Source organism: Puma concolor, chromosome B3 (genome assembly GCF_028749965.1).
Source record: "Puma concolor isolate L17-30 chromosome B3, mPumCon1.1.hap2, whole genome shotgun sequence".
Lineage (NCBI taxonomy): Eukaryota > Metazoa > Chordata > Mammalia > Carnivora > Felidae > Puma > Puma concolor.
In genome coordinates this window covers 119,212,729-119,239,116 of record NC_141672.1, presented here as the reverse complement: position 1 = coordinate 119,239,116, position 26,388 = coordinate 119,212,729, and the positions used below count along the sequence as shown (strand labels likewise).

At 42.7% G+C, this 26,388-nt stretch overlaps 1 protein-coding gene across 2 annotated transcripts in view; it reads right to left on the bottom strand.

The window, feature by feature from the left end:
• Positions 1-643: 643 nt before the first annotated feature.
• PEAK1 (pseudopodium enriched atypical kinase 1) overlaps positions 644-26,388 on the bottom strand; it is a 315,319-nt gene continuing 289,574 nt past the window's right edge. For both annotated transcript variants that reach the window (XM_086711282.1, XM_025919501.2), the window contains exon 7: positions 644-7,468. In XM_086711282.1, the coding sequence (XP_086567408.1) occupies positions 6,305-7,468 (1,164 nt within the window). In that variant the 3' untranslated portion in view covers positions 644-6,304. The remainder of the gene's footprint in view (positions 7,469-26,388) is intronic.

Genomic DNA, 26,388 nt, shown 5'->3' with positions numbered 1-26,388 from the left:
CAATGGGCTACAGATAGTGTCCACTGTACAGGGTTTAGAGCTCTGAAATCTGGTCTAAATTTAGAGTCTACATGTTTGCACTTCCATCCATTCTACTCTTAATAACGTGGCAGCTGTTGCTACCACTGCCAACTGCTGACTCTTCCCCCCCCCAAGCCAGGTGGCCTCTCTGCTATCGAAGTGTCGGCATATTAGCTTGTCTGCCTTTGTGAGAGCCCTGCGGATGTGTACATTCATGTACAGGTAAAAGGTATGTGAATTCTGTAGCAGATGATGCTTGATGCTGTACAAGGGCCTGCCTCTGCTCCTATTGTCTGCACAACTCTGAGATCTTCACTGAGAGGGTCAGCCAGAGTCCGGTAACCAAGCCCCTCAAAATGTAGCACAAGCCCAGGAAGGCTGTATGAGGACTGGCCACCAGGGGGCAATCTCACACAGCCGACCTGCAGACTTGGGCGAGCTCTGGGGAAAGCCCATGATCTTCACTTTCTCTTCTGGGCCTACTTTTCTCAGGTCAGAGAGGGAATGAACAGGAAATACCATCCAGGTCAGCAGAGGATGAAGCTCCAAGAGGGCATCTGCAACCAAACCCTCCCCAGAACATCAATATGGAAGAGTTACTGAAAAACAAGCGCTTGTCTGGTTTTTAGTGTATATTAAAACAAATTTATTTACACAGTAACATGATGCCACAGAGAACACAGCAAAGTACCACAGCAAACCAAAGGGCGGCACCACCTGGTGACAGAGGGAACCTTGCGTTGGTAGATTTATACAACTCTAAAATGTGCAGAGGGTTAAAGCTCCAGGAAAGAGCAAGAGAACAAGATTTTCAAATACAGAGTGTGGGCAGAGCCATGGGGAACTAAGGTGAGACTGGAATGAAGACTGCCATGATTCAAATGCTGAGAAGGAGGACATCTTGCTTCTGCCCTGATATCATGCCCAAATGCCCTGCATATCAACAGAAAATCCCAACCCAGTATGTTCACGCATAACTTTCACACTGGTGAGGGAACGGATAACCAAGTAGTACTTGGAGCAGGTTTCCTGAAGCAGTGTGGTTTATCTTTCAAAAATGCTACCCTGAAGCCATAGGGCTGTTCAACATTCAAGTTATCATGAGTGCAGACACACAGATACTTTCCACACACTATACGGGCAAAGTGGATTTTCCATAATACGATAATAATTGTAGCAAAATATAGGACTCTGTACTTCTGCTAGGTTAAAAAATTTCCAACCTCTTTTGATTCCCTGAAACTTTCTGGATTAAAAAAAAAGCATGAGGGTGAGTGGGATGGGTGAAGGTGAGAAGCTGGAAGGAGCCCAGAGGCTCTCTGGAGTGGGAAACGTAATGGGATGTCCGGAACGCAGGCCCCTGTAGCCCACTTAGGTGGGGAAGCTTGTAGCAGTGGCTGATGCAAAAACCTACTCTAATTTCAAACAGCTGCAGAGAGGGGATGTGTAACAGCTGTATAGCACCTTGTACATTCTGGGCACTTATAAATATTAAATGATGGTGATGAGTGGTAACCACCTCTGTAGGAAGGTTTATAAAAACTACTAGAATTTGTTAAGAAATCTCCCAGGAGCTCTTTAAACAAAGCTGTTGAAACTACCACATCTCTTAGAAAAGATTGCTCAGCTTTCCGAATCACATGGACATGATGAAGTTCCCAAACCGAAGTCCGGGCAACGGCCACAGTCACATCACAGGGAGAGCGGGGGCTGGCTCCTTCTCCTTAATTACTGGGAAATATCACTGTCTGTCCCAGACTTTCACCATCACCATCATCTTTTCTTTTTTTCCTAATATACAAAATGGACTTATTTTAAAAAGATAGGTGCTTTGTTTGGAGGATGGATTATTTTATCAGCCAAATACCTTGACATGGAATGTATGTGAGTTCTTCTTCTCTGGCATCTGTCATAACTCAAGCATCAGGACAAAAAGGCTTGATTTCTTTGGTATAATCTCTATCTAGGATCTTGCACTGTAGCTCCTCTGGCTTCCCTTGTGGCATCAGTTTTGGTCCATGGAACCCCGACTTTGGGCACTGCCGTAAGCATGGGCAGCTGGACTTCAGTGCACACTTCAGCAAGAGCAGCACTTGGATTTGTCTCGGCACAGCACTTTGGGCCTCTGAGAATATGAGCTTCAATGAGGTAAAACTAATAACCTGGTTTTGTGGGCAGCCATCCTGTTCACTCATTAGGCTGGACCAGAATTTTCAATCCTTATCAACTAGCAAGGGAAATAAAAAACATGTCAGAATTGGCCTGGAGAGCCAAGTTTCTCTCTCCTTCGTCTTCAAGTATGTTTGTACTTTATTCATACATCTAGAATCATTTGGAATATAGGGCAATATCCTAAGTACATCCTGACTTCTGGGACTGGTCTGTATTTTTTTCAGATCACTGTCCGTATAATCTAGGGAAAAATATTATTTGCAGGTTACCAGCAAAACCAGGTCAGGTTACTTCCCAGCATCAAAGTATTTTTAATTCAAATTTGGGAAGCTGAGTGCAATCTTTCCATGCCCCACTATGTAGTAGGCCCCAAAGATCCTTCATGAAAACTTATAATGCTAGAAACTTTAAAATACAGTTTTACTTCCAGAAATATCATTAATATTTCTAGAGGTTTAGATCTCTTGGCTTAACAGTTTCCCATGGTAACAAACTTCTTCCAAGTCTGGAAGCAAAACTGGCCTCCACTTAATCTGACAATGGAAGGCTACTCAGCCTCTTCAAATCCTAACAAGCATATGTTAGGCCCCAACATCAGTAGCATGGGTGCTTGGGCCCTGTCTACCTTTACCCAGTTCATCTCCAGAGGGCAAAGCTTGGAGCCGACTGCTATAGTCCTGGCCTCCAATTCTAACTTCGTCTAGGGATTCTTTCGTTGACTCCATAGGTTGCAACTGCTCTTTGTCCCATCCTGCAGTTATTCTCCACAAATTAGCTTCTGAGCATCACGTCGGTGTACATTTACCAAAGGGGCTCTTCCTCAGGCCGGCATGGGAGAAGTCATGTAGTCCTAGTCCTCTCCGCAGGACATGGGATTCTCTTCTTTCCAAGACTAGGTTGTCACTCTAACAAGGCACTCTGCTATACATTCAGTCTTGGTCTTTGCTACTCCCCCCATTTCCCTGTTTCTCTAGCACCAAAATGTGTCAGAGAAATTGTTCTTGCTCATGCGGCTTAAGGTAAAGTCCCAATGATGGCTTAATTGTTCAAACTCTCAATATAAATGGAAGAATCTGTAGTACAGACTTCAACAGAATAGAAAAAAATTCCAATTAATATTGAAGACAATAACTGGATGTTACTCGAGAAAACATAAAGTGCTAATACTAGTCATAAAGCAAAACTCATGTATATACAGATGTCTGAAGGTAGGATTTCTTGCCAGTTGAGGAATGAATTCAAAGATTCTACTATAATTAAAATAGGACTGTAAAAAACTACTTGTGATGATATTAGATTGACTGAATTTCATTATTCTGGAAAAATATTCCAAGGACCATCTGATGGAGAACTTCTTGTCTAGAAATACAGTTATCTTGTCTGTTCTGCTCTAACACCCCTTTCCCTCTCCCTCACATCCTCAGCCACCACTCAGAGAAAAATTAATCTAGCCACCTGCCTCTGGGAAGCCTGAGGCCCTTCTCTGACTAGTTGGCATTCATCTTTTGGCCTTCACAAATTTGAATATAAAAACAGTACTAAACAAATCTGATGTGAAGGAGGTGCTCAGTTTACCAGTGCTGAAAGATGACGGTAGTGGGGAGTGTCCATGCCTATAATACCATAGGGTTAAAATGAAGAAGACTGGATCCAAGTCAAACAGAAAAAAAATAAAATAAAATAAAAAAGAAGAGAAACGAAAGAGGATATCTAGAGAGCCAATAAGCAAATAGAGGGACCAGGGAACATTCTTCATTAAATATGAAGCCTCATTAAATAGTCAACATTCAAATTTACATGGGCAAGGCACCACAAGAATGACATTGAGAAAGTGTCTCAATCTGCAAACCGTCTGGGGGAGGGGAGGGAGGACTGCTGGGGGAATGTGCTGGCCGACATGGCCAGTGGTCTGTGTGCTGCTACTTCAGTGTATTAATTAGGCAAGGAGTTATGTGCACATGGGCTATGCTACGGTGAACTAAACACAGTCTGCCAGGCAAGGCGCAGCCAGGCCACAGGACACTGAGACAGAGAGGACTGCTGGCCTGCAGCGGCACGCCCCCTCTGTGGCCATTCCTCGGGGCAGAGCCCTGCTCTCTGGCTAGAGGAGGCCAGACCCTGTGGGCCAGTGAGTCCTTTTCCTTGGGAGTCCTGTACTGCTGGCCAGGAGGACAGGGACATCCTCCCTTTGGAACCTCACGTGTCCCTTTTTCTTAAAACAAAACAAAACAAAACCAAAGAAGATCACAATAAAATACATTCTTCTCCTTTCTTGATCCTCTTTGATATAGGTGAATCATATGAAAGGCTGTTAAAAATGTTAAAAGTTTAGAAACTTCCAAAAGGCCACTAATGTGCTATCTAAGTAATACTGCACAATCAGTCTTGGCTTTTAAGGAACTCTGCGCTGGCAGAGGAGGGTCCCAGAGCTCCCTCGCCGACTAGATGCAGAGAACGTGTCCATCAACCCCGCCACAGGTTGTTCCCCTCAGAGGCCTGGCCTCTACTTCCAGCACACGTGTGTGCACCCACGTGTACACACACTTACACCGTCTGAGTGACTCTTGGGATTTCAAGGTTGAAGTAAACAGATACTCACAGTTTTGAAGAAAACAAGCACACACATGTCACCTCCCACCCCCACTACCCGGAAGGAACACTCATCTCTTAGCGCAAACACGTATGTGCCAAGGGAAGAAGGGGAGGATTTCTGTAGAACTTGCTTCAGGTGAAGTTGCCACATAAACACTGTAATATACAGTTAAAACAATACATACAAAAATTGCACATATATTCATAGGAGAGGAGCACAGAGCCCATGTATGGTGCACAGCTCACAGGCACCCACCCCAGCATTTGAAATTGCTGCCAGCCATCCTCCAGAGCCATTTCGGAGAGTCCCAAGGAGCAATGGGCAGTGCAACTGGGAGGCAGCCTCTTCAGCAAAGGTCAGCGTTCTGAGGAGGAGGCCAGCGGTCTCATCAGTGGCCTCCTCCCCTCTCTGGCCTCTCACCAGCACACCGTGCCCTCCAAGCAGATCTCAGAGCTCAACTGACAGCCGTCTCATTCACGGCTGCTGTCCACAGCATTTGGTAGACTAGTTAACACTGGCCACTGCTAGAAAGAAGCTGGCCAATTACTGCTCAGGGGAACACCGGGAGCTGGGTTCCGCCAGCGCTGGCTGTCCACGCCGACAGCTCTGACAGTAATCAAAGACAGCACTTTCAGCTATTCCCCTGGTGGCCCCTAGGGAACTGCACATGTGGAAAATCATCTCCCGGTGTCCTGCCAGCTATTTATAAGATCTGAACTGTACTCACCCTGGAGAGGCATTGGAGACACCACCTTGGGTCAGTTCTATAATGGGCCACAAGTGGTTGATAAACCCAAACTTCATTGGCAAGTGGGAACAGAGTAGAGGTGAAGGAGAATCAGGCAGTGGCAGCAGAGGGGACCACTAGGGCCATCCTCCAGGTGGTGCGCCCACTTGCCTATAACAAATGAAAATGCATTCATGACCCAAGGGATGGAATCTCTCCTTGTCTTTCTACTATCTGCTGGAACAAAGGCTATAGTCCCCAGAAACAAGACTGGGCTGATGCTAAGGATGGCAGTTCTGCCTGGTAAGAGTCAGTTATTGATACTTTAAAGAAGAAAAAAAATCTGTTGTGAGAGCTTAGTGGATGATAGTAAGGACTGGTCAAATCTGTCTATTGCTAGTGAGAATAAATACTTGGTGTTAAAAAGACAGGTGGTCTTCAGAATTATGGAGGAGCTGGACACAGCTCAATGAGTTCATACTAAAGGAGCTGTCCCTTCAAGGATATACATTTTCATTTTTTACCTGCATTTGGGGACAATTAGGGTGAAAGGTGTTCCAATGGAAGGCGACTGCACGGCTGTGCAATCGAATTTCTGTGCAGTGAAGACAGACCCAGCTTCTGACTGGATCTGGAACTGTGGGTAAGCTTTCTGAGCAGACTCATTTTTCCTGGAGAGGGATGGAAGGTCGGTCTCTCTTCTTTCCTTGAATTCTGTGTGAGTACTAGGAAGGGGAAGTGCATGGGCGACGTGAAGGTGAACACAAAAGACAAGCAGCAACCAGGACACACTAGCGGTGCTGCAGGGTTTTCACAATGCAGCCGAGGGAGTCTGGAGTGGCAAAGGCCAAATACTGAGCACAAAGCCAGTCCTCAAGGCTGACCCCACCCTCCCTGTCCAGAGACTTCTCAGCAAACTTGATCATCAGCAGTGTTCGCTTGATGTCTAGCCAGTTTTGGAGAAGGGCGCTCCTCTGCGCTGGGCTAGGAGAGGCCATGAAAGTCTGGAAGAGATCCTCCCGGGGGCCCCAGAGTAGACACTGGAGGATGCCTTTGGCGTCTGAAATGAGGATCCGCTCAGAAGGGTTGGGATTGAGGAGGCAGCTGGCCAGCTGCTGTAGGCCCCGGGAATAGGGGGAGCGGAGTGGGATGCGAGGCAGGTCTGCTCGAGTGTATTCTTTCTCCTTCAGCTCTGGGTTCTCATCAAAGGGGTTGGGCAGGTGCAGCATCTCATAGATGAGGATGCCTGTCTGGAACTCATCACACTTTTTATACTGGGTGGCTGTTATGATCTCTGGAGCAAGGCGGGACTGGTCCCGGAGGATCTCAGGGTCCACCAGATGGCTCTTCTGCTTGGCCTGAGAGAAATTGCTCACTATGAGCCTTGTGGGGCAAGACGAGGTGGGGCTGGACTCTGTAGGCCCAAGGCCCTGGGTGGTTCTCCCTGGCTGGTAGTGGACAAGCAGCAGGTTCTCCAGACGAAGATCGCAGTGAGTGACATGGTAGGGTTTGAGGTGCTCAAGGCCAGAGCACAGCTGTAAGAGTAGCAGACACACTTGTCTCTCATATAAATCAGGGCTTTTCCCGTGCTGGGCCAGAGAGTCTCGCACAAAATCAGCCACGGTGAGATAGGGAACCTCTCTGGTGATGACCACAACGTGGCTTCTCTGCTTCCTGCTAATGACCCCCTGGCTTTCTTTCTGGGATGACTCTGTTTCAGAGCAGGGCTCTGGCCTTTTCCCATCAGTTTCTCCTTTTACCTCTTCTTCAGCCTCTTTCATTTCATCCTCTTCCTCTTCAGGGGCATCAGGATCCTCCCAGGGAAGCAGACGATTAGGGACTTCAGCAAGGAAATGCCCACAGTCCTGTTGGATGTTGAAATGGATAGCCAGACTCTGCCGGACAGCCAAGCTGTGATAATACTGCTGAGATTCTTTAGCTTTGCTCTTACAGATCTGAAAGAAGAAAGCAAATAACAACATAAAATGCACACTTTCATAACCAGGCTTAGATGTGTAAAGGAGGATTAATTGGAAGGTGACTGGTTAGAAACAGTGTTATAGTGAAGTCTTCAGAAAGGGTCTTGGTAGTCCTTTGCTGAGTGACAGTAATAATGGCAATAATAACCATTTTTTATGGCTATCTACATGCTGAGCACTTTATGTGTCTTATCTCTAGTCCTTACACTAACTCTTCAAAGTAGGCTGAGAGTTTAAGAATTTAAAACAACAGGGGCGCCTGAGTGGCTCAGTCAGTTAAGTGTCCGACTTCAGCTCAGGTCATGATCTCATGGTTGGTGAGTTTGAGCCCTGTGTCAGGCTCTGTGCTGACAGCTCAGAGCCTGGAGCCTGCTTCAGATTCTCTGTCTGCCCCTCCGCTGTTTGCACTCTGTCTCTCGCATTGTCTCAAAAATAAATAAAAACATTAAAAAAAAAATTAAAACAACAAAGAGAGCTACCAGTTTGCAAACCTAAGTCTATCTAACACCAAAGTTTGCTTTTTCTACTGTACCTTGTACCTCATCTAGAAAATAGAACAACCAAAAATAATTTTTCACTTACATTCCGTAGAGGCTAACAGCCGAGACTTATATGATAGCTCAATAAAGTGGGCCAGGATACCTTATTTTGTCACTGGTCAGGAGAGTAACACACAATTGGCCAGATAAAGTGTGGGTTTTCCTAATTTTCAATCAATGTCATTGTGCTGGTCACAATTCAGGCACTCATGGATGACTGGCAGGGTAGAAATAAAGATTTGAGAGAATCATTGGTCTGACCTAGTCAGAGCAAAACCAACATTTCAATGGCAGGACTTTGAGTTTCATGCTTTCCCTTAACATTAGGCCTTATTGAAAGGCCATATTTAGGTAATAAGGTCTTTAAGAAAGAATTTGATTAAGGGGTTGTGGATCATGGGAGAGTTTTTTGATCACAAACACTAGGCAACAAGTTCTACATACCAAAGCAACTACTGTTATTTCTAGTCTTACAGGGTTAGAAAAGCAAAAAGTAAATGAAAGTACCCCTAAATGGACTCTGCTTATGATAGGGTGCAGAGAAGCTAACAATGGAAGACTCGGTCCCTAACACTAGTTCACAGATCATAACAGCCAGGTCAGAACAGCTTTTCCCCGAGCCTATTAACTGAGAAGTGCATTTTCTATCCTTAGCAGGGATATGCTGCCATATTTCACAGGTATCTAAGCCTCCCAGCAACAGGCACTCTGAAATGTTCACACTGCCTGTTTGCTGCAGTAATACAGAAAAGAAGCAAATTTTAAAAAGGATTTTCTAGCTATTTTTATTTCAAAAGAAAAATGTACATTTTCCCGGGAGGATGCTGATGAATCTCAGTTCTGAGAAACAGCATGCTCTGATTTCCATTCAAATAGATATTAAGAAAAGTATGAAATAGGTGATGAGGATTAAAGAGTATACTTATCATGATGAAAAAACTGAAAGAAAAAAAAAGAAAAGAAATGAAAAACACGAAACCCCTAAAACAGCACCTGGGTGGCAGAGTTGGTTAACTGTCCGACTTAGGCTCAGGTCATGGTCTTGCAGTCCATGGGTTTGAGCTCTGCATTGGGCTCTGTGCTGACAACTCAGAGCCTGGAGCCTACTTCGGATTCTGTGTCTCCCTGTTTCTCTGCCCCTCCCCCATTCCTTAAAAATAAGTGAACATTTACAAAAAAACCACCCACAACAGACCAAAGGTAAAGGAGTACCCTTGGGAGAGGAGCATCCCTTTCTCATTCACTGTGTTTATACATATTTATTATAATGAGTGTTTTTTTTTAAGTTTCTCTCTTTCTCTCCCTCCCTCCCTCTCTCTCTGTCTCTCTCTCTCTCTCTTTCTCTCGATGGGAGGGAGGGGAAGAGGTCTGAAAACAAGTTTTTTCAAGTCTTCTACCAGCTACATCATCTAGTCTTGAAACTGAGATAACCCCAGGCAGAGTTCAAGTTCAAACATATATCTTTCAGAAAATATTATCTTTGGAAAGTTCTCAAAGTCTCAGTACACACAGTATAATATATAATTCTGTATACTCATCAATCATGGCATGAATTCTTTCTATACTGTACTGTTGGCAATATTTCATATTTATGTGTCAGCAGGTATTTAAAAACCCTATACTTGTCATCATTTAGTTGTATAGGAGTTGGATATAGCACACAACATCATTAACCCCATTTCCAATTTTAATAATTTGCTCAACATCACATTACTGGCTGCAATGAAAGTTTAAAGTTCCCAACTCCTTGGTCTTTGAAAAGTCAATATACCACTGAGTTTAGCTGAATGAGACTGTAGTTAAACGCTAGCAGTCATGTTATAGAAAGGGCACTCACCAATGAACTTGGCAGGCCTGGGATTTACTCCCGCCACTAACTGTGTGACCATGGGCATGTCTCTGGGTTTCAGTCTCCCTAAATAAAGGAGACAATATAAAAAAAAATCCTGTGGGAATGCAAGCTGGTGCAGCCACTCTGGAAAATAGTATGGAGGTTCCTCAAGAAACTAAAATAGAACTACCCTATGACCCAGCAATTGCACTACTAGGCATTTATCCAAGGGATACAGGTGTGCTGTTTCGAAGGGACACATGCACCCCCATGTTTATAGCAGCACTATCAACAATAGCCAAAGTATGGAAAGAGCCCAAATGTCCATCGATGGATGAATGGACAAAGAAGATATGGTGTATATATATACAATGGAGTATTACTTGGCCATCAAAAAGAATGAAATCTTGCCATTGCAACTACGTGGATGGAACTGGAGGCTATTATGCTAAGTGAAATTAGTCAGAGAAAGACAAAAATCATATGACTTTACTTATATGAGGACTTTAAGAGACAAAACAGATGAACATAAGGGAAGGGAAACAAAAATAATATAAAAACAGGGAGGGGGACAAGACAGAAGAGACTCATAAATATGGAGAACAAACTGAGGGTTACTGGAGCGGTTGTGGGAGGGGGGATGGGCTAAATGGGTAAGGGGCACTAAGGAATCTACTCCCGAAATCATTGTTGCACTGTATGCTAATTTGGATGTAAATTTAAAAAAATAAAAAATAAAATTAAAAAAAAAAAAATCCTGAAACCTACCTCACCAGAGCAGCTGTGAGGATTAAAGGAGACTAATTCCATAGAGTTGATCTATAAATCTCAAAGCTTCACAAATGTAACACTGATAGTGACTAAAACCTGCAAATGTTAAAAGTGATGTAATATTATAGAATCCTCATGTTTTTCAAACAGAGAGAGCAAAACAGAAAAATGCATCTTTCTTTTTGAGTCCTGAGAGCCACCTGCCCCAGCAGTGAGACTCTCTGACCACAGGTTTGGTAGAGGGCAGCCAGAGAGGAAGAACTAATGTCCAGGACCTCCAGGCCAGGGTCAGCCCTGACAAGCAAATCAAACTGGCAGTATGTTCTGGCCCAAGACAGGCCAATATAAGGCTCTCTTCTCTCTCAGAAGTGTTTGGTCAATCTGTAGGTTTTACTACGCTAAGCTGCACTGAAAAACACCTGCCACTCTGTGGTTTGGCATTAGAAGCAGAGAAGATATTCTCATTGTGACCGCCACTCTCCTCATGTTATCCTCATGGTATCTGCTGACACACAGACACACACACTTGTATAAGATTCCCCAGAGCTGTGTGACTAGACAATGAACATGGGCACTACAAGAAGAATTTATGTTTAGTTTCACAGATCAATTTGAGATAAAGGTTCAAAGTGATATACAAAGAAGAAATGATAAATCGCTCAACCAGTGCGGATGCTCTGAAGGAAAATGGCCTGCCTGGAGAGCCGACCTGAGCAGGTGACACTTCCTTATCTCCCCATCTTACAATATGTAGACAGGCCAAAGAATAATGGGTCACTCTAGTTTAAAGGGCAAAGGGAAAAGGGAGAAGACTGGAGCATGATAGAGGGAAACAAAATACTAGGGCTTCTAACTGGTTCATAACTGTGAAAACAGTTACAACCAAAATACAGACCAACGGAGATTTCCAAAATAGGATTTCTTATGTGATGAGTATCTCATAAATCTTTATTATGGAGCTTTGTGATGATGTTAATTTAGGTAGGAGTATTATATTATTCTATGTACCACATAGTAGCCATTTCTCAAATATTAATAACTTGACTCCTTTAGTGTTTTTAAAAAAACTCAAAATTACCTGACTTCAGATGATAAATTTCTAGTCCAAAAGTTATTTCAGAAAACAAGCTGCTCTTTCTAGAACAAATGGACAGGGTTCTTCCTGCTGGTTGTTGTTTTTACCTCCCTCTCTTATTTTCTCTATTCTACAACAAAGTGACTTCCCCTTGGCCTCCCATTTTCATTTATCTTTCTTGAAAGGAATTTACATTTCTTCCCTCAAAGGGCAGTTGGCTTGAACTGCAGGAATTTCCAAAAAGATTCCACTCCCCAAGAAGAATGATTTCCACAGGACTCTGGGCTCCCCCAAATTTTGAAACAGGAACAGAACAGGAGCTGGAATGGTCCCATATCTTCATGCAAGATTCTCTTTTTTAACAGGAGAAAAATCATCTCATATTTGTTTTGACTCCGTGGGAACAACCTATTTAAACTGCCACCAATTCTGACAGATTCTGTACTGTCCACACTTTCTGAGGAAGCAAAGCCCTGCGAGAGCCTGAGCCACAGTGACACTAGAGGGAGCTGTCACATCACCATCCAGGAGTCATTTCTGGGCAAACTGCAGCCTAGCGAAGTCAGGGGGGTGACGGTTGAATCTTGTAAAATATGCCATACGTCCTCTTTCTGGACAAGTTACTGCTTCTATGAAGGTGACAACACCAAATTCATGCAAAAGAAATGCTTTCTGTGAAAAGCACAAACAGGAAGAGGTCACCACAGTGACCCTACTGGCCTGCTTGCCCACTGAGAAGGCACACCTTCCTGAGCTACTTCTCCAGAGGAAGCCAGAAGAACATCAGAAGGGAAAGCCAGCCAGGGGTAGCTATGCACCCACCAATGTGGATAACAGATTGCTGCAAAAACAAGGGCTTGTGGGGAAATTGTCTGAGTTAATAAAGATGAGTAAGGACAGACAAGGAAAAGGAAAAATATTGATTAATAGTAAGTGAGCAAACAAGTATCTGATGGCTCCTTAGCACTTTCCATCTGGGAAAAATCCTGAAGCAATTTAGACAGAGCTCCAAATACAGTGGAATGGGGAACCCTTTAACCACTGATAAATGACCTACTGGAAAGTGAAAGAAAACCCCATGCTTCCAGGGTCAGAGCCAAATTACCCTCTCCTGAGACCTTCCTAGACCCAGGTCAAAGCATACAATGCTTATACAACCTGATCCTAGTAGGGAAACAGCTTGATAATTGTTCCTCACATGCAACCTGAAAAGTTTAATTTCAAACATTCACTTCAATACAGGGGCTCATTTTCCGTGTTGCTCATGGCAACTGCTCTGCATACCTTTGAGTCAAGTTTGCCATTATAAAGCATTTATGTTTGTTATAATAATAATCTCAACCAAGACAGCTAACTTTTAAAAAGCAGAGTGTGGGGATGCCTGGATGGCTCAGTTGGTTAAGCGTCCGACTTCGGCTCAGGTCATGATCTCATGGTCTGTGAGCTCGAGCCCCACATCAGGTTCTGTGCTGACAGCTTAGGGCCTGGAGCCTATTTCAGATTCTGTGTCTCCCTCTCTCTCTGACCCTCCCCCGCTTGTGCTCTGTCTCTCTCTGTCTCAAAAATAAATAAACATTTAAAAAATTAAAAAAAAAAAAAGCAGAGTGTGGGGAGCTTTGACTGTAGAGCCCCATTAAAAGCATCTGGGAAGAAGACAGTGTATGTGTCTGATACTACTGACCCTTTCAGAATGCCCACAAAGACTGGAGCCGGTAAAGAGGATGTACATCTTGCTGTCCTTTCAATGTTGTGGAGTAGAGCAGATATCCAGTTTAAGGCAACAAAGTGGGGAGGTAGGGAAAAAGGTGGACATTTGGTAACACAGGAAGGAAATGGCTAGGGAATGAATCAGTTGTTGAAGAGAGTGGTATTATCCATTCTCCTTTAACTCTTCTTCCCAAAGGAATGCTGTTGTTTGGGGGGGGGGGGGGCGGGGGAGGACCCTATTCACTGTCCTATTTTGTCACTGACACACTCTCTTCAGCAAACTCATGGCTTCAATCGTCTTGATATATTGCTGATTTCCATATTTGCAACCCAGACTTGTCTTGGACTTTAGACTCATCTATATAATGGCCTACTTGATTTCTCCTTGTGTCTGTTCTATACCACAGACCCTTAAACTTAGCACAACCAAACCCAAACTCTTCATCCCACCAAACCTCCTGTTTTTCCAGTACTTCCTCTCTTGGTGAATGGTGCCGTTATCTGTCCCAATATCTGGCTAAGAAATTCACTCTGAATTTCTCCTCCATCTTCACTTCCTACATCTAATAAATTACCAATTTTAATCGATTCTGTTCCTAAATACCTTTCAAATTATCCTCTTGTCTCCATCATCGATTGCTACCATTATCACCTGCCAGGTCTAGTACAAAAGATTTCCGGGGCGCCTGGGTGGCGCAGTCGGTTAAGCGTCCAACTTCAGCCAGGTCACGATCTCGCGGCCCGTGAGTTCGAGCCCCGCGTCAGGCTCTGGGCTGATGGCTCGGAGCCTGGAGCCTGTTTCCGATTCTGTGTCTCCCTCTCTCTCTGCCCCTCCCCCGTTCATGCTCTGTCTCTCTCTGTCTCAAAAATAAATAAAAACGTTAAAAAAAAAAAAAAAAAGATTTCCAAGTGGTTTCCCTGTCTCTCGTACGATTCCCCTCAAACACACCTTCCACATGACCACTAGAGCCACCTTTCAAAAAATCAGATATCACTTGCCTATTTAAAATTCATAGTGGCTCCCCATTATCTTCACAGAAGAAAGTCCTGGTCTAGCTCCCTTTCCAGTCTTCTTTCTCACCCCTCTTTCACTTTTGCCATATTGAACTACCAGCAGCCAGCCCCCTGGTTTCTTCTACCTGCCAGGTGTTCTCTCTGATCGGGGCCTCTCTTCACCCCTCATCTGCCTGAGGGATTCCTACTTACCCTTTCAAAGCCATTATCATATGTCAGTTCTGTCAAGGAGAGAAAGTACTGACTACCCTAAACCTCCTTTCTGTGTTTCTTGTATATATGTCTCTATTATTACAGATATCACATTTTTTTTTTTTTTTGTCTGCCTTAGGAGCAGATATTTATATCAGTAGGGCCTACCACAGAGCAAGGCACATTGTGTATGCTTGATATGTCTGTACAAAATACTGAGAAAGGCTACATCTGATGTGGTGTAGCCACAAGGTTATTTACTCAGAGAAGCTAGCATATACACAGCTTTTATGAAACAGATGGAAGCTGGCAAGGTGATGGGGAGGGGGCAATGGCAGACTAATGTGAATAATGAACATTCATGACTGGACCAGGCAAATGAGTAAAGTCTGAACAATGAGGGCTGTCTGCCGAGTCCAGGCTGCCCTAGAGGCTCAGTGGTTTTGCCCTGCACAAACCTACACAAAATGATAGTGCTCTTCATCATTCCATTCAATTTTCTCTCCTTTTCCCCAAAGAAAGCAATAATTACAAAATATCGGACCCTTCAAAAATATTCCACATTAGCTTTTATTTTTCCATTGATGAGCCAGTTGGCCTAGGATGCCTTCAGCCTACTTCCACTTTATCAGTAGGGAGTCTCATTTCCATCTCACACCATACATTTTACAGTGCCCCTCAGTGAACCTTCAGTGAGATGGGTATTGCAGGGAATGAACTGCAGAGGAACAAAAGTGAGAAACACTGAAGATCACACACACTATACCGTCTGTACTATATTGTCCCATTACACAAAAACACAACTGCAAATGAGAGACAGCATAAAACGAAAATCTGCAAACGTGCCATAGATATCCAGTATATGGTACAACCTTGCTCTAAGAATACAGGCTGATTACCTGTATTGACCTCAATCCTTGATCTACCTAGAAGGAGTATTGCTTTACTTGCTGTTACAGAGCTAAGATCCCCACACACTCAATGCTGTTACAAACATATTAAAAATGGATTAAGTATTTAAAATATAAATGCCATCTGGGCCCCAGGTAGTCAGCATTCCATGCTGTAGGAATCTGCTATGAGACCTGTCAGGTAGGCCAGGTAATTTATAGCTTGGGTTGCTACAAAAATATCCATCTGCCCAAGAAACCCATTTTGGAGTCTAGAGAGAAATTCAAAAAGGCAACTGTATAAGATTTTACTATTTTATTTGTAGCATGTACCCATTAAATCTTTTGATGCTCTTACTCAGCAATGCGGATCAAAATGAAATCACTCGTGTTTCCGAGCTAGTAATTTAGGCTGAGAGAATGACACCCAGGATGTTTACATTAGAGAAACTCAAGTACAGAGCAGTTCAATAACTGACTCAGGCCCAGATTAAGAATCAATTAATTTGAATCCCAACTTATAATTCCCAACTATGTTTTCTCACCTCATTAATGAAAGCTATGGCTTCCTTTTCCTCCTAGACAATTCATTTTGATTCCAGATTTACACGAGTACACCAAACCCTTCCTTCCTAAACCAATGCCCAGTTGAGACTCTTAGGAATTTCTGTATGCATTCAGTCCTGAAATGAAGTGGGCACTGACCTATGATGGCTATGGGTGTGTATAGCTGGCCACTGGTCAATGGCTCTCTGTGAAGTTTCAATGTTGAACATATTTGTACTGAAGGATGAAAGTGGAAGTGTTTCCCCTCTATACTTCTTTCCTTATTACTAAGCCAGTAATTAATTGCCTGTGTCTATAGTCTGAACTAGTTGTAAATTCCTACCAGTTATTCCCGTTAATGCTTTTTCATTTAGTGTCTTGCTTTCTCAGCATCCACCCAAATGAGATAAACAGAGACTCTGTGGAGTCAAAATGCAATAAAGGATGCTGGTGTCCACAGTTCACCTCCACTTATTACAAGCTTCTAACAAGATTCTTGGCATTGGTAGAAGAAAGGAAGCAGGGGCGCCTGGGTGGCTCAGTCAGTCAAGTGGCCGACTTTGGCTCAGGTCATGATCTCACAGTTTGTGGGTTCGAGCCCCTCATTGGGCCCTGTGCTGACAGCTCAGAGCCTGGAGCCTGCTTCGGATTCTGTGTCTCCCTCTTTCTCTGCCCCTCCCCAGCTCACTCTCTGTCTCACTCTCTCTTAAAAATAAATAAACATTAAAAAAAATTAAAAATAAATAAATAGAACATTTAAAAAAATGGAGGGAAGCAGCCCACAGTTGTAACAGGGACATGCACATCTTCATGGGGCTCTGTGAGCTTGTTCCTTGAGAACAAAGACTTAGACTCCTTTACAAAGAGAAGATACATACTACCCCAAATTTGGAACTGTTGGAAAAATAAGACAGAATTTTATACTTTTTGCTTATGTGAGATTTTTATCACCTTCCCCAAAGTAATTTCATCCAAATTTCTTATGTGGCCTCACATAGCAGCATTTATTATAAAAAGACCTCAGAAAAGCAGTGAAAAAGAATGTCCCATTGAGACTGAGTCATAATTTTACCAACTGGCCATTCTGCTTATAGGTAAAGGGCTGTCATTTGTCCATTCAGGGATAACACTGAGGAATAGCAGGGCCAGTCCACTACTCAGGTATCATTATGATAGGATAGGTTCCATGTAGGAGTCAGGAGGCAGCCTGCCATGGAGCTGGTGACCCTATGCGACTATAATTATTATCCTCTGGCTTCAGTTTCCGCCTGTGTATGATGATGAATGATGAGTGCTGGCTCTTCTAAAGTTGACTTGAGTCTACTTTGGGGATTATGTGTTTAGTCAGTGGCTACCCAGATTCTCTGAAAGGAGGAAAACGCAAGGTAGATTTTATTTAGAGCAGGGAAGTTTTAACTTCATGCTTAAATTTATGTTAAGTTTTATTTAGAGAGCAGGGAAGTTAAGGGCTGGAGGCCAGCCAATACACAGCCCACAAAGACAAGTCCGATTTGCTGGGTGGCGGCTCACCAAATGGTGATGAGGGGATGAAAGGAGACATGAAAGAAACAGAAATAGAAGTTGAAGGTTAAATATTGTCTGGGCATCAATTTGGCCTTTCCTTCACCAAAACACTTAAAAAAGTAGGCTGTGCTCACTGCCTCCCTGTTCCCTACTCTAACTGGCTGCATCTGGTATCTGCTCCCACTATTATTGAGATTGTATTTTCTTAAAGTTTACCAGAGATTGCCTTTTCCTTATGCTGCTCAAGCTTTTTGCAATTCTGGACTCTGACTGGTAGGTCCTTGCTCTTTGCTACTTCTTCTCCTGTGTTTCTGTTTGGGTCACTTAGATGTGTAGACCTTTTCTTGATGTTATAGACTCTGCCACTATAACAGCATACATTCCCCAAAGTTTGAACTAAATCAAGTCTACGAGAAGACTGGGTAACCATATTTCTAGTCTTGATCTCCCTTTTGAGTACCAAACCTACATTTTTGTCTGGCTACAGCATTTCTCTAGCACTGGATGTCCTAGAGGCATGCTCCACAAAGAGCTCATCTTTTGGCTTTTCTGACTTATATTTCAGTTGATGGCACCCTCCTCCCGGGGCTGTCTCTCATCCTACAGCCAGCCTTTCACCAGACATGGTCCTACCAACTGTTTCAGCTCTTTTACCACTTGCCCCTTCTTAACCACTGTCCAGTGGCTCATTATTACTTACCTGGACTACTGCAATAGCATCATGACTGGCTTCCTTTCTGGACTCTTCTATCATAGTTTTCTTCCAAAATCATTTCACCATAGCTTTCCCCCCCCAAATCATTGATATTATATTATTCCCCTGTTTAAAAATCCTTAGTGGCTTCCCATAAAACACGAAATAAAGTTGGGGCACCTGGGTGGCTCAGTCGGTTAAGCCTCCGACTTTGGCTCAGGACATGATCTCGCTGTTCATGAGTTTCAGCCCTGTGTCGGGCTCTGTGCTGACAGCTCAAAGCCTGGAGCCTGCTTCAGATTCTGTCTCCCTTTCTCTCTGCCCCTCCGCTGCTCACGCTCTATCTCTCTCAAAAATAAATAAACATAAAAAAACCCCACAAAAATGAAGTCTAACTTTTTGAACTCCTCATTCAAAGCTCTAAATGTGGTCCCAAATCTTTCCATAGCCAAATTTTTCAATATTCTCTTCCTGCACTGTGGACAAAAAAGGCCGTATTTTATTGGCCCTGTGATAGTGTTAACAATGACTTATTTCATTCATTAATTGTCATTCGTCTTTACATTTCTGCATACCACTCTGAACCTTCATTATAATTTATCTTGTTTAAGAGTTATTTATGCCTTTGTCTTTCCCACTGGAATATAAGCTTCTTGAGGGTGAGGCTTTGTTTTGTTCACATGTACTTCTATAAATCCACACAGATATCACAATTTTTTATACAGTAAATGTTTGCCAAAAGGTCAAGAAATATTTGTTGAATGCCCATTATGTACACTATACTATTTCGGATAGAATATAATGCTATCTAATGCTAAATGCTAAAGCTACCTGGGGTGCTTGTTAACAATGCAGTTTCCCAGGCCTCACTTCCAGAGATTCTGATTCTGCAGGTATGGGATGCGGCTGAGGAAATAAATAAATTTATTTATTTATTCTGAGGCAGAGAGAGAGAGAGAGAGAGAGAGACAGACAGACAGACAGACAGTGTGAATGGGGAAGTGGCAGAGAGAGAGAAGGGAAGAGAGAGAATCCCAAGCAGACTTTGCACTTCAGTGCAGAGCCTAATGTGGGGCTTGAACTCATGAACTGCAAGATCATGACCTGAGCCGAAATCAAAAGTTGTATTCTTAACTTCCTGAGCCACCTGGGCAGCCCTGACAAAAGTATATTTCTAATGAGGACCCCTGGGTGATACAGAAATAGGTCACCTGTAGATGACAGTGCTATTCCCAGAAGTGCAGTCCAGACAGAGGAACTAGTGTGTGTAGGGCTGGGTGGCATGATATAAGAACTACTCGTGATTTGTGCTAGAGGATGCAACTATAGGGATGAATAACTAGGGGTGTCTGCCTTCAAGGACTCAGTGTCAAATGATCTAAAATCTCCAATTCCTTGTTTTTTTTTTTTAATCAAAAAGATATTATGCCACCATTAAAAACGAAATCAAAATCACCTATAATTATCACCACTCTAACAGGAATTATTTGCATATTACCATTTTGTAAGTCAGTTTTTAAAAAGTTATGATCATACTATTTGGTATTCTGTTATTTTCATGTGACATTTTACAAAAACTGTTTTTCATGATTTTTTTAGAGTCTTCATAATTACCATTTAATGGCCACAAAGACTCCATTGGGCATTGTCATAATTTATTAAATTGTTTCCTTAATATCAGACACCCAGTTTGTTTTCAATTTTTGGCAGTGCTAAAAATCTTGAGGATGCTAGCATTTAGTAGTTTTCTCTCCTAATTTTAAGTAAAAATGTTTACATCTTTGAAGTAATGAGAAATAAAACATGTAAGGGCAGAACTTATCTAAATATACTCAGACCAGTGCCTAATTTTAAAGAAGAATAAAGAGTGGTCTAAAAAATGTTGAGCAGTTAACTTTTCAGTATTGTTAATAATAATGCATTATTGTATATGTATAGTCTGGAAAGGGGTTTCACTACATAAAAACATATGCATTAGAACAATCTTATGAGGGGGTGCCTGGGTGGCTCAGTTGGGTAAGTGTCCAACTTTGGCTCAGGTCATGATCTTGTGGTTCGTGAGTTCGAGCCCCACATCAGGCTCTGTGCTGACAGCTCAGAGCCTGGAACCTGCTTCAGATTCTGTGTCTCCCTCTCTCTCTGCCCCTACTCAGCTTGCACTCTGTCTCTCTCAAAAATAAACATTAAGAAAAGAACACTCTTATGAGGTAGGTAGAGCAGGTAGTATCCATTCATGTGAAAACCATAACTTACTTGGAGATACACAGAGACTGATTCTGACCCATGTCAGCTAACTCCAAATTGACTTTTCTCTATTATGTGTTGTGATAATAGCAACTTACTTAAGACAAATACAACTAATAAAACTATTCACACTGAATGAAAAACAGAATAAAGCTATGGAATGAATTGTGTCCTCCCTATATTTCTATGTTGAAGCCCTAACTCCTAATATGACATATTCTTTCCCCCATTTTAACCCCCACATGAGGACACAGTGAGAAGGTAGCTGTCTACAAGCCAGGAAGAGAGTCCTCCAGTCTCCAAAACTGGGAGAAAATAAATTTCTGTTTAGCCATCCAGTCAGTTTTGTTATGGCAGCCTGAGCAGACTATGATTTTTGTACTGAGAAGTAGAGTACCACTGTAACAAATACCCAAAACTGTAGAAGCAGCTTTGGAATTGGGTAGAAGGTGGAAGAGTTTTGAGATTCATGACAGAAAAAGCCTAGATAATTATGAAGAGACTATTGTTAGAAATATGAACATTAAGAGTGATTCTGGTGAGGAATCAGACAGAAATGAGGAACATGCTATCAGAAACTGGACAAATTATAAAATGACAGAGAACTTGGCTAAAATGTTCTAGAATTTTGTGGATAGCAGAACTTGTGAACAATGAAACTGTATATTTAGCTGAGATTTCTAAGCAAAGTGGTCAAGCAGCAGCTTATTTCATCCTAACTGCTTACAGTAAAAACGCAAAAAGGGAGAGAGAAGTTGAAGAAAGAATTGTTAAGCAAAAAGGAACCAAGACTTTAAGATTTGGATAATTCTCAGCCTATCCATACTGCAACAAACGAAAGCTAGTTCTAAAAGGAATACTAAGGGGTGTGACTGAATAACCATTTTTCTAAAGAGATCAGGGGTATGACTCATGGACTTATTAATCAGTCATCTCAGGAGAAGCCAGAATGAGAGAGGATTCTACCAGAAAAGACACTGCTAGTTTGAACTAAAGGGACAGAGGAAGCAGGATGGAGTGAAGGAAAGTTGTCAGACTTCTTGGATTCTATATAACTCATCCATAGAGCTGTGAAGGTGCATTATTCTTTAAGGAAAGGGAAGAATGACCCTGAAGGTGTTTCAGAGATTGTCAGGGCTGTTACTCCCATCACAAATCTAAGAGACAAGACTGTTTCCTCCTGGGTTTCAAAGGGTAGGGCTGCCTCGGCAGAGAGCCATGTGGATGGGGACTCACGGAGGGCAGTGTGGGCAGGGCCCTTACAAAGAGCTGGAGGAGCAGGGTGCTTAGCAGAGCCATGGGAGCAATGCTGCCAATACTGAATCAAAGAGGATCGTTTGTGAGTGTTCATATCTAATGGAATTTGCCTTGCTAGGTTTTGGACTTGCTTGAGACCCATCATCCCTTCCTTCCCTTCTATTTCTCCCTTTTAGAATTGTCTATCCTATGCCTGTCCACCATCATATTTTTTAACATAGTGTTAACTTTTAGTTAACATAGTGTTATATTAGTTTCAGGTGTATGGTATAATGATTCACCAATTCTATGCATTATTCACTGTTCATCACTGTAAGCATACTCTTAATCCCCTTCACCTATTTTGCCCATCCCCCCACCCAGCTTCCCTCTGGCAAATACCAGTTTGTTCTCTGTAGTTAAGAGTTTTTTGGTTTGTCTCTTTTATCATCTGTTCATGTGTTTTTATTTTAAATTCCACATACAAGTGAAATCATATATTTGTCTTTCTCTGACTTATTCACTTAGCATTATACTCTCTAGCTCCATCCATGTTTTACAAATGGCAAGATCTCATTCTTTTCTATGGTTGAGTAATAGTCCATGGTGTATATATGCATCTTCTTTATCCATTCATCTGTTGACAGACACTTGGGCTGCTTCTGTATCGTGGCTGTTGTAAATAATGCTACAATAAATACAGGGGTGCACAGATCTTTTCAAATTAGTGTTTTCATTTTCTTTGGGCAAATACCCAATAGTGGAATTACTGACCACCATTGTATTTTGGAAGCACATAACTTGGCTAGTTTCATAGGGTCACAGCTAGAGAGGAAATCTGCCTTAGAATGAATCAGACCCTGAGTTATACCCATATCTGATTTAGATGATATTTAGATGAGACTTTGGACTTGAGAGTTGATGCTTGAATGAGTCAAGACCTTTGGGTCTGTTGGGTTGAACTGAATATATTTTGCATGTGATAAGAACATGAATTTTGGGGTGCCAGGGACAGAATGCTATAGACTGAATTCTGAGTCCCCAAAATTAATATGTTAAGTGCTAACCCCTGAGATATTGTGATTAATAAGAAAAGGTCATCCAGATAACCAGAATATATTTCTCAAATATATATGGTCTTCATTCATGGTTCTTAACTCACACCTCCCCAAACCCTTGGAATTTTGTAAGTATTGAGAGCAACAAAGGTGTCTCTTACTATGTTCATAAGGTGACTTATGGACCCCACTGAAAGAAGGGGCTGGTTGCCAGGGGAACCAACCTCATGATTGAAGGGCTGCAACTTTCAGTCCCACCCCAACCTCCATGGAGAAAGTGCCTGGAAATTGAATCAATAGCCAATCATCTGTGATTTAATCAATCATGGCTATGTAATGAACCCTCCATAAAACCCCAAACGGACAGAGTTTGAAGAGATTGGTAAACACATGGAGATTTGGGGAGTGTGGTGCACATGGAGAGAACATGGAAGCTCTGTGCCCTTTCCCCACACCTTGCTCTATGCATCTCTTCTATCTGGCTGTTCTTGAGTTATATTCTTTTATAATAAGCTGGTGATCTAGCAAGATGCTTTTTTGCATTCTATGAGATGATCTAGTAAATTACTCGAACCCAAGGAGGGGGTTGTGGGAATCTCTGATTTACAGCCAGTTGGTCAGAAGCACAGGTAATGACTTGGGTTTGTGACTGGTGTCTGCTGTTTGTAGAAGGTGGCAGTCTGGTAGACTGAACCCTTAACCTGAGAGACATGGTGCTGTCTCCAGGTAGGTAAGTTGAATCACGGTGAATTGTAGGATGCCCTTTTGGTGTCTGAAAATTGCCTTCTGTTGTGTTAGAAGTGTGCACCCTCCCCCGACGCTGGAAACTGAGTCTCTGAACACACAATTTAACCCCCCATTTGGACCATATTTGGCGATAGGGCCTACAAAGAGGTAATTAAGGTCATCAAGGAGGGGGCCTGATGTGGATTAGTATCCCAAGAAAAAGAGACACCAAGCCTCCATCCCCACCTTGGCCATGTATGGACACAGGGAGAAGGCAGCCATCTGCAAACCAGAAAGAGAACTCTCACTAGAAACTAAATCAACCAGAACCTTTATCTTGAATTTTCCACTTTTTAGAACTGTGACAAAATTCAACTCTATTGTTTAAGCCACCCAATCTATATAGTATTTTGTTACAGCAGTTTGAACAAACTAAGACAACACCCAAAGTAAAGACCTTTGTACTTTTATCACTGCAGTGGACTTGGCATTTAAGGGGATAGCATCCTTTGGCTTTCAAATTGCTAAATTCTAGCACTGATTTCCTTTTGCAATGTTTTAAAGACCTTTTAGTCTCTTCAAGAGACAGTCAAACCTGTTAGCCACTCTAAATTCCATCAGTATGGGAAGGGATATTTTAAGAAGACAAACAGTAAAAACCTGTTTGTGTGAGCCGACTGCTGGTCTCTTTTGCTTACCTCTGCAAAGGTAGGGTTCACAGTGTCCTGGTAGTTTATTCCTCTAAGGTTGTACAATCAATTGGGTACTTCTAGAAATGCCCAAACAGTCTTCAAAGACACATTTATATTCACCATTTAGTATAAAACGTCCTTTCCCAAACCTGCCAACAACTCCCAGTGTATAACCACTTGCCACCTGTTCTTTGGAGATTGCTTCTGCATCATTACAAGCCAAGAAATCAATACTACACCATTGATTTGGGAAAGAGACAAGATTGCATGCAATAATACATAAAGTTAGTCAAGCCCTACTTCTCCATTGTTTTGAAAGAACAGATAGTTCAATGCCCTGTTCTGAAATAGGTACTCATCCTGGATTGGTGATCTTGTAGCAATAAAAGCCCAAGATAGATGAGGCACCATAACCCCAATTGACTTAACAGCTCTTGAGTGCTACACAGAATCTCAAAATGCCTTTTTAGACTCAACAGTTATGTATTAACTAAAATCCAGCTCCTCCCTCTGCAGTCTATCCCTCAGTTTAATTTACAAAGTATGGGCTGGGGCCCAGGGTCACTCTGCTAGCACCACCAGACAGTTAAGTGGTAAGGGCACTGCAGCTGCAGACAGCAGTTGAAGGTCTGCTCCAAATATGTATTCTGTCTTGATAGACAGGTAAGGCCAATTGTTTACCTTATCCATTAATTTCCTAAGACACCATCTGGTCTTTCCAAGCCAAATTAACATGTAAAAGTCATTTAGATATGTTAATTAGTTTTGAACCAGGAAATAGAATCAATAAAAAGGGACTATGGGAATGGAGAACATTGCACAATTACCTAGAACTCTGTGTTTTAAAAAGCTCTTTCACATGCATTAGCTCCCTTGATCCTAACCTCAATCCCACAGATTATCATTGTAAACATCTGAAAGAGGAGGAAATTGAGGCTCAATGATTGTTACCCTTTTAAAGTAGCCTAAGGAAGACACTTAGGGAGAGGGAAAGGAGTGAATACTTATCAGGGATGTTTTATTCTCTTTTAGCAAAACAGACCCAAAGCTAAGGAAACTGAGACTCAGAGTAGCAATTTGTGACAAAGCTAGTAAGTAGCAGAGCCAGGACTTGAACACAGGATCTTTTGGACTTCAAAGTCTATTCTCTACTAACAATTTCCTCTTTAAAAAAAATCCAAAGGCTGGCTGGGTGAGGACTGGGCAAACAAGAAGAAACCACATTGACATGGATAGGAGAGAATGGGACACAACCTTGCCATAAAATCCACCCCTGGTGCAGTATCCCCATAACAGGGAGAGAACTCAAAACCTGGAGCTTCTCCCTGAGAAGTGAAGGATTTAAATCCTACATCTGGCATCCCAACTTCTAAGACATACACCTGAGAGACAAGCCTCTAAAACATGTAACTTTGAAACCCAACAGGGCTTGTGTCCTGAGACCCACAAAACTGTGGCAATCTGAGAAACCGCTCTTAAAGGGCCTACATGCTAGGACTTACCCACCCAAGAAGCAGCCAACTATGCCTTGCCTTAAAGTGAAGGAGGCTCAAATGCTTATATTAAAGCACTGGTGTGAGACTAAAGCACCAGTGGAGTGGCAGACATCTAATCTGAAACATACAACTAGGAGCCTGCTGGAACACTTTCCAGAAACAAAGACTGGTAGGTATGATCTTTATGTTCTCCCTTTGCCAGGCTCCAGGGCACTAGTATCCCAAAGAATGAGCTTTTATGTGTGTCTGGTGGCCTGATTTTTATGGCTGCTGTCTAGGGGATGCCTCTTGACTGCGTGGCTCTGGAGGCAGGGGGGGTTTGTGTTCCTGGTCCCATAGGACTGTAATAATTGGTATCACCCAGAAAAAAGCTTATACCCCTGTCTGACACCCCAAGTTTTGTGATTGCTGTCAGGGAACACCTCTCTATCATCTGGTTCTGGCAGTCAGTGGGGTTCATGGGTCTCACAGGACTGTAACCAATGGAGAAAAAGGTCTTAAACAGCTACCAACCCCAGGGCAGAGCAAGAGGTAGCAGACCCAGGAGCTTGGTCTTTCTGTGAAGAAGGCCTATTAGCTAATCATGGGGCTGACCATACACCTTTCCAGAGACCTCAGAGAGAGGATGCTATATTCCTACTCACCCTCTGCCATGCCCCAG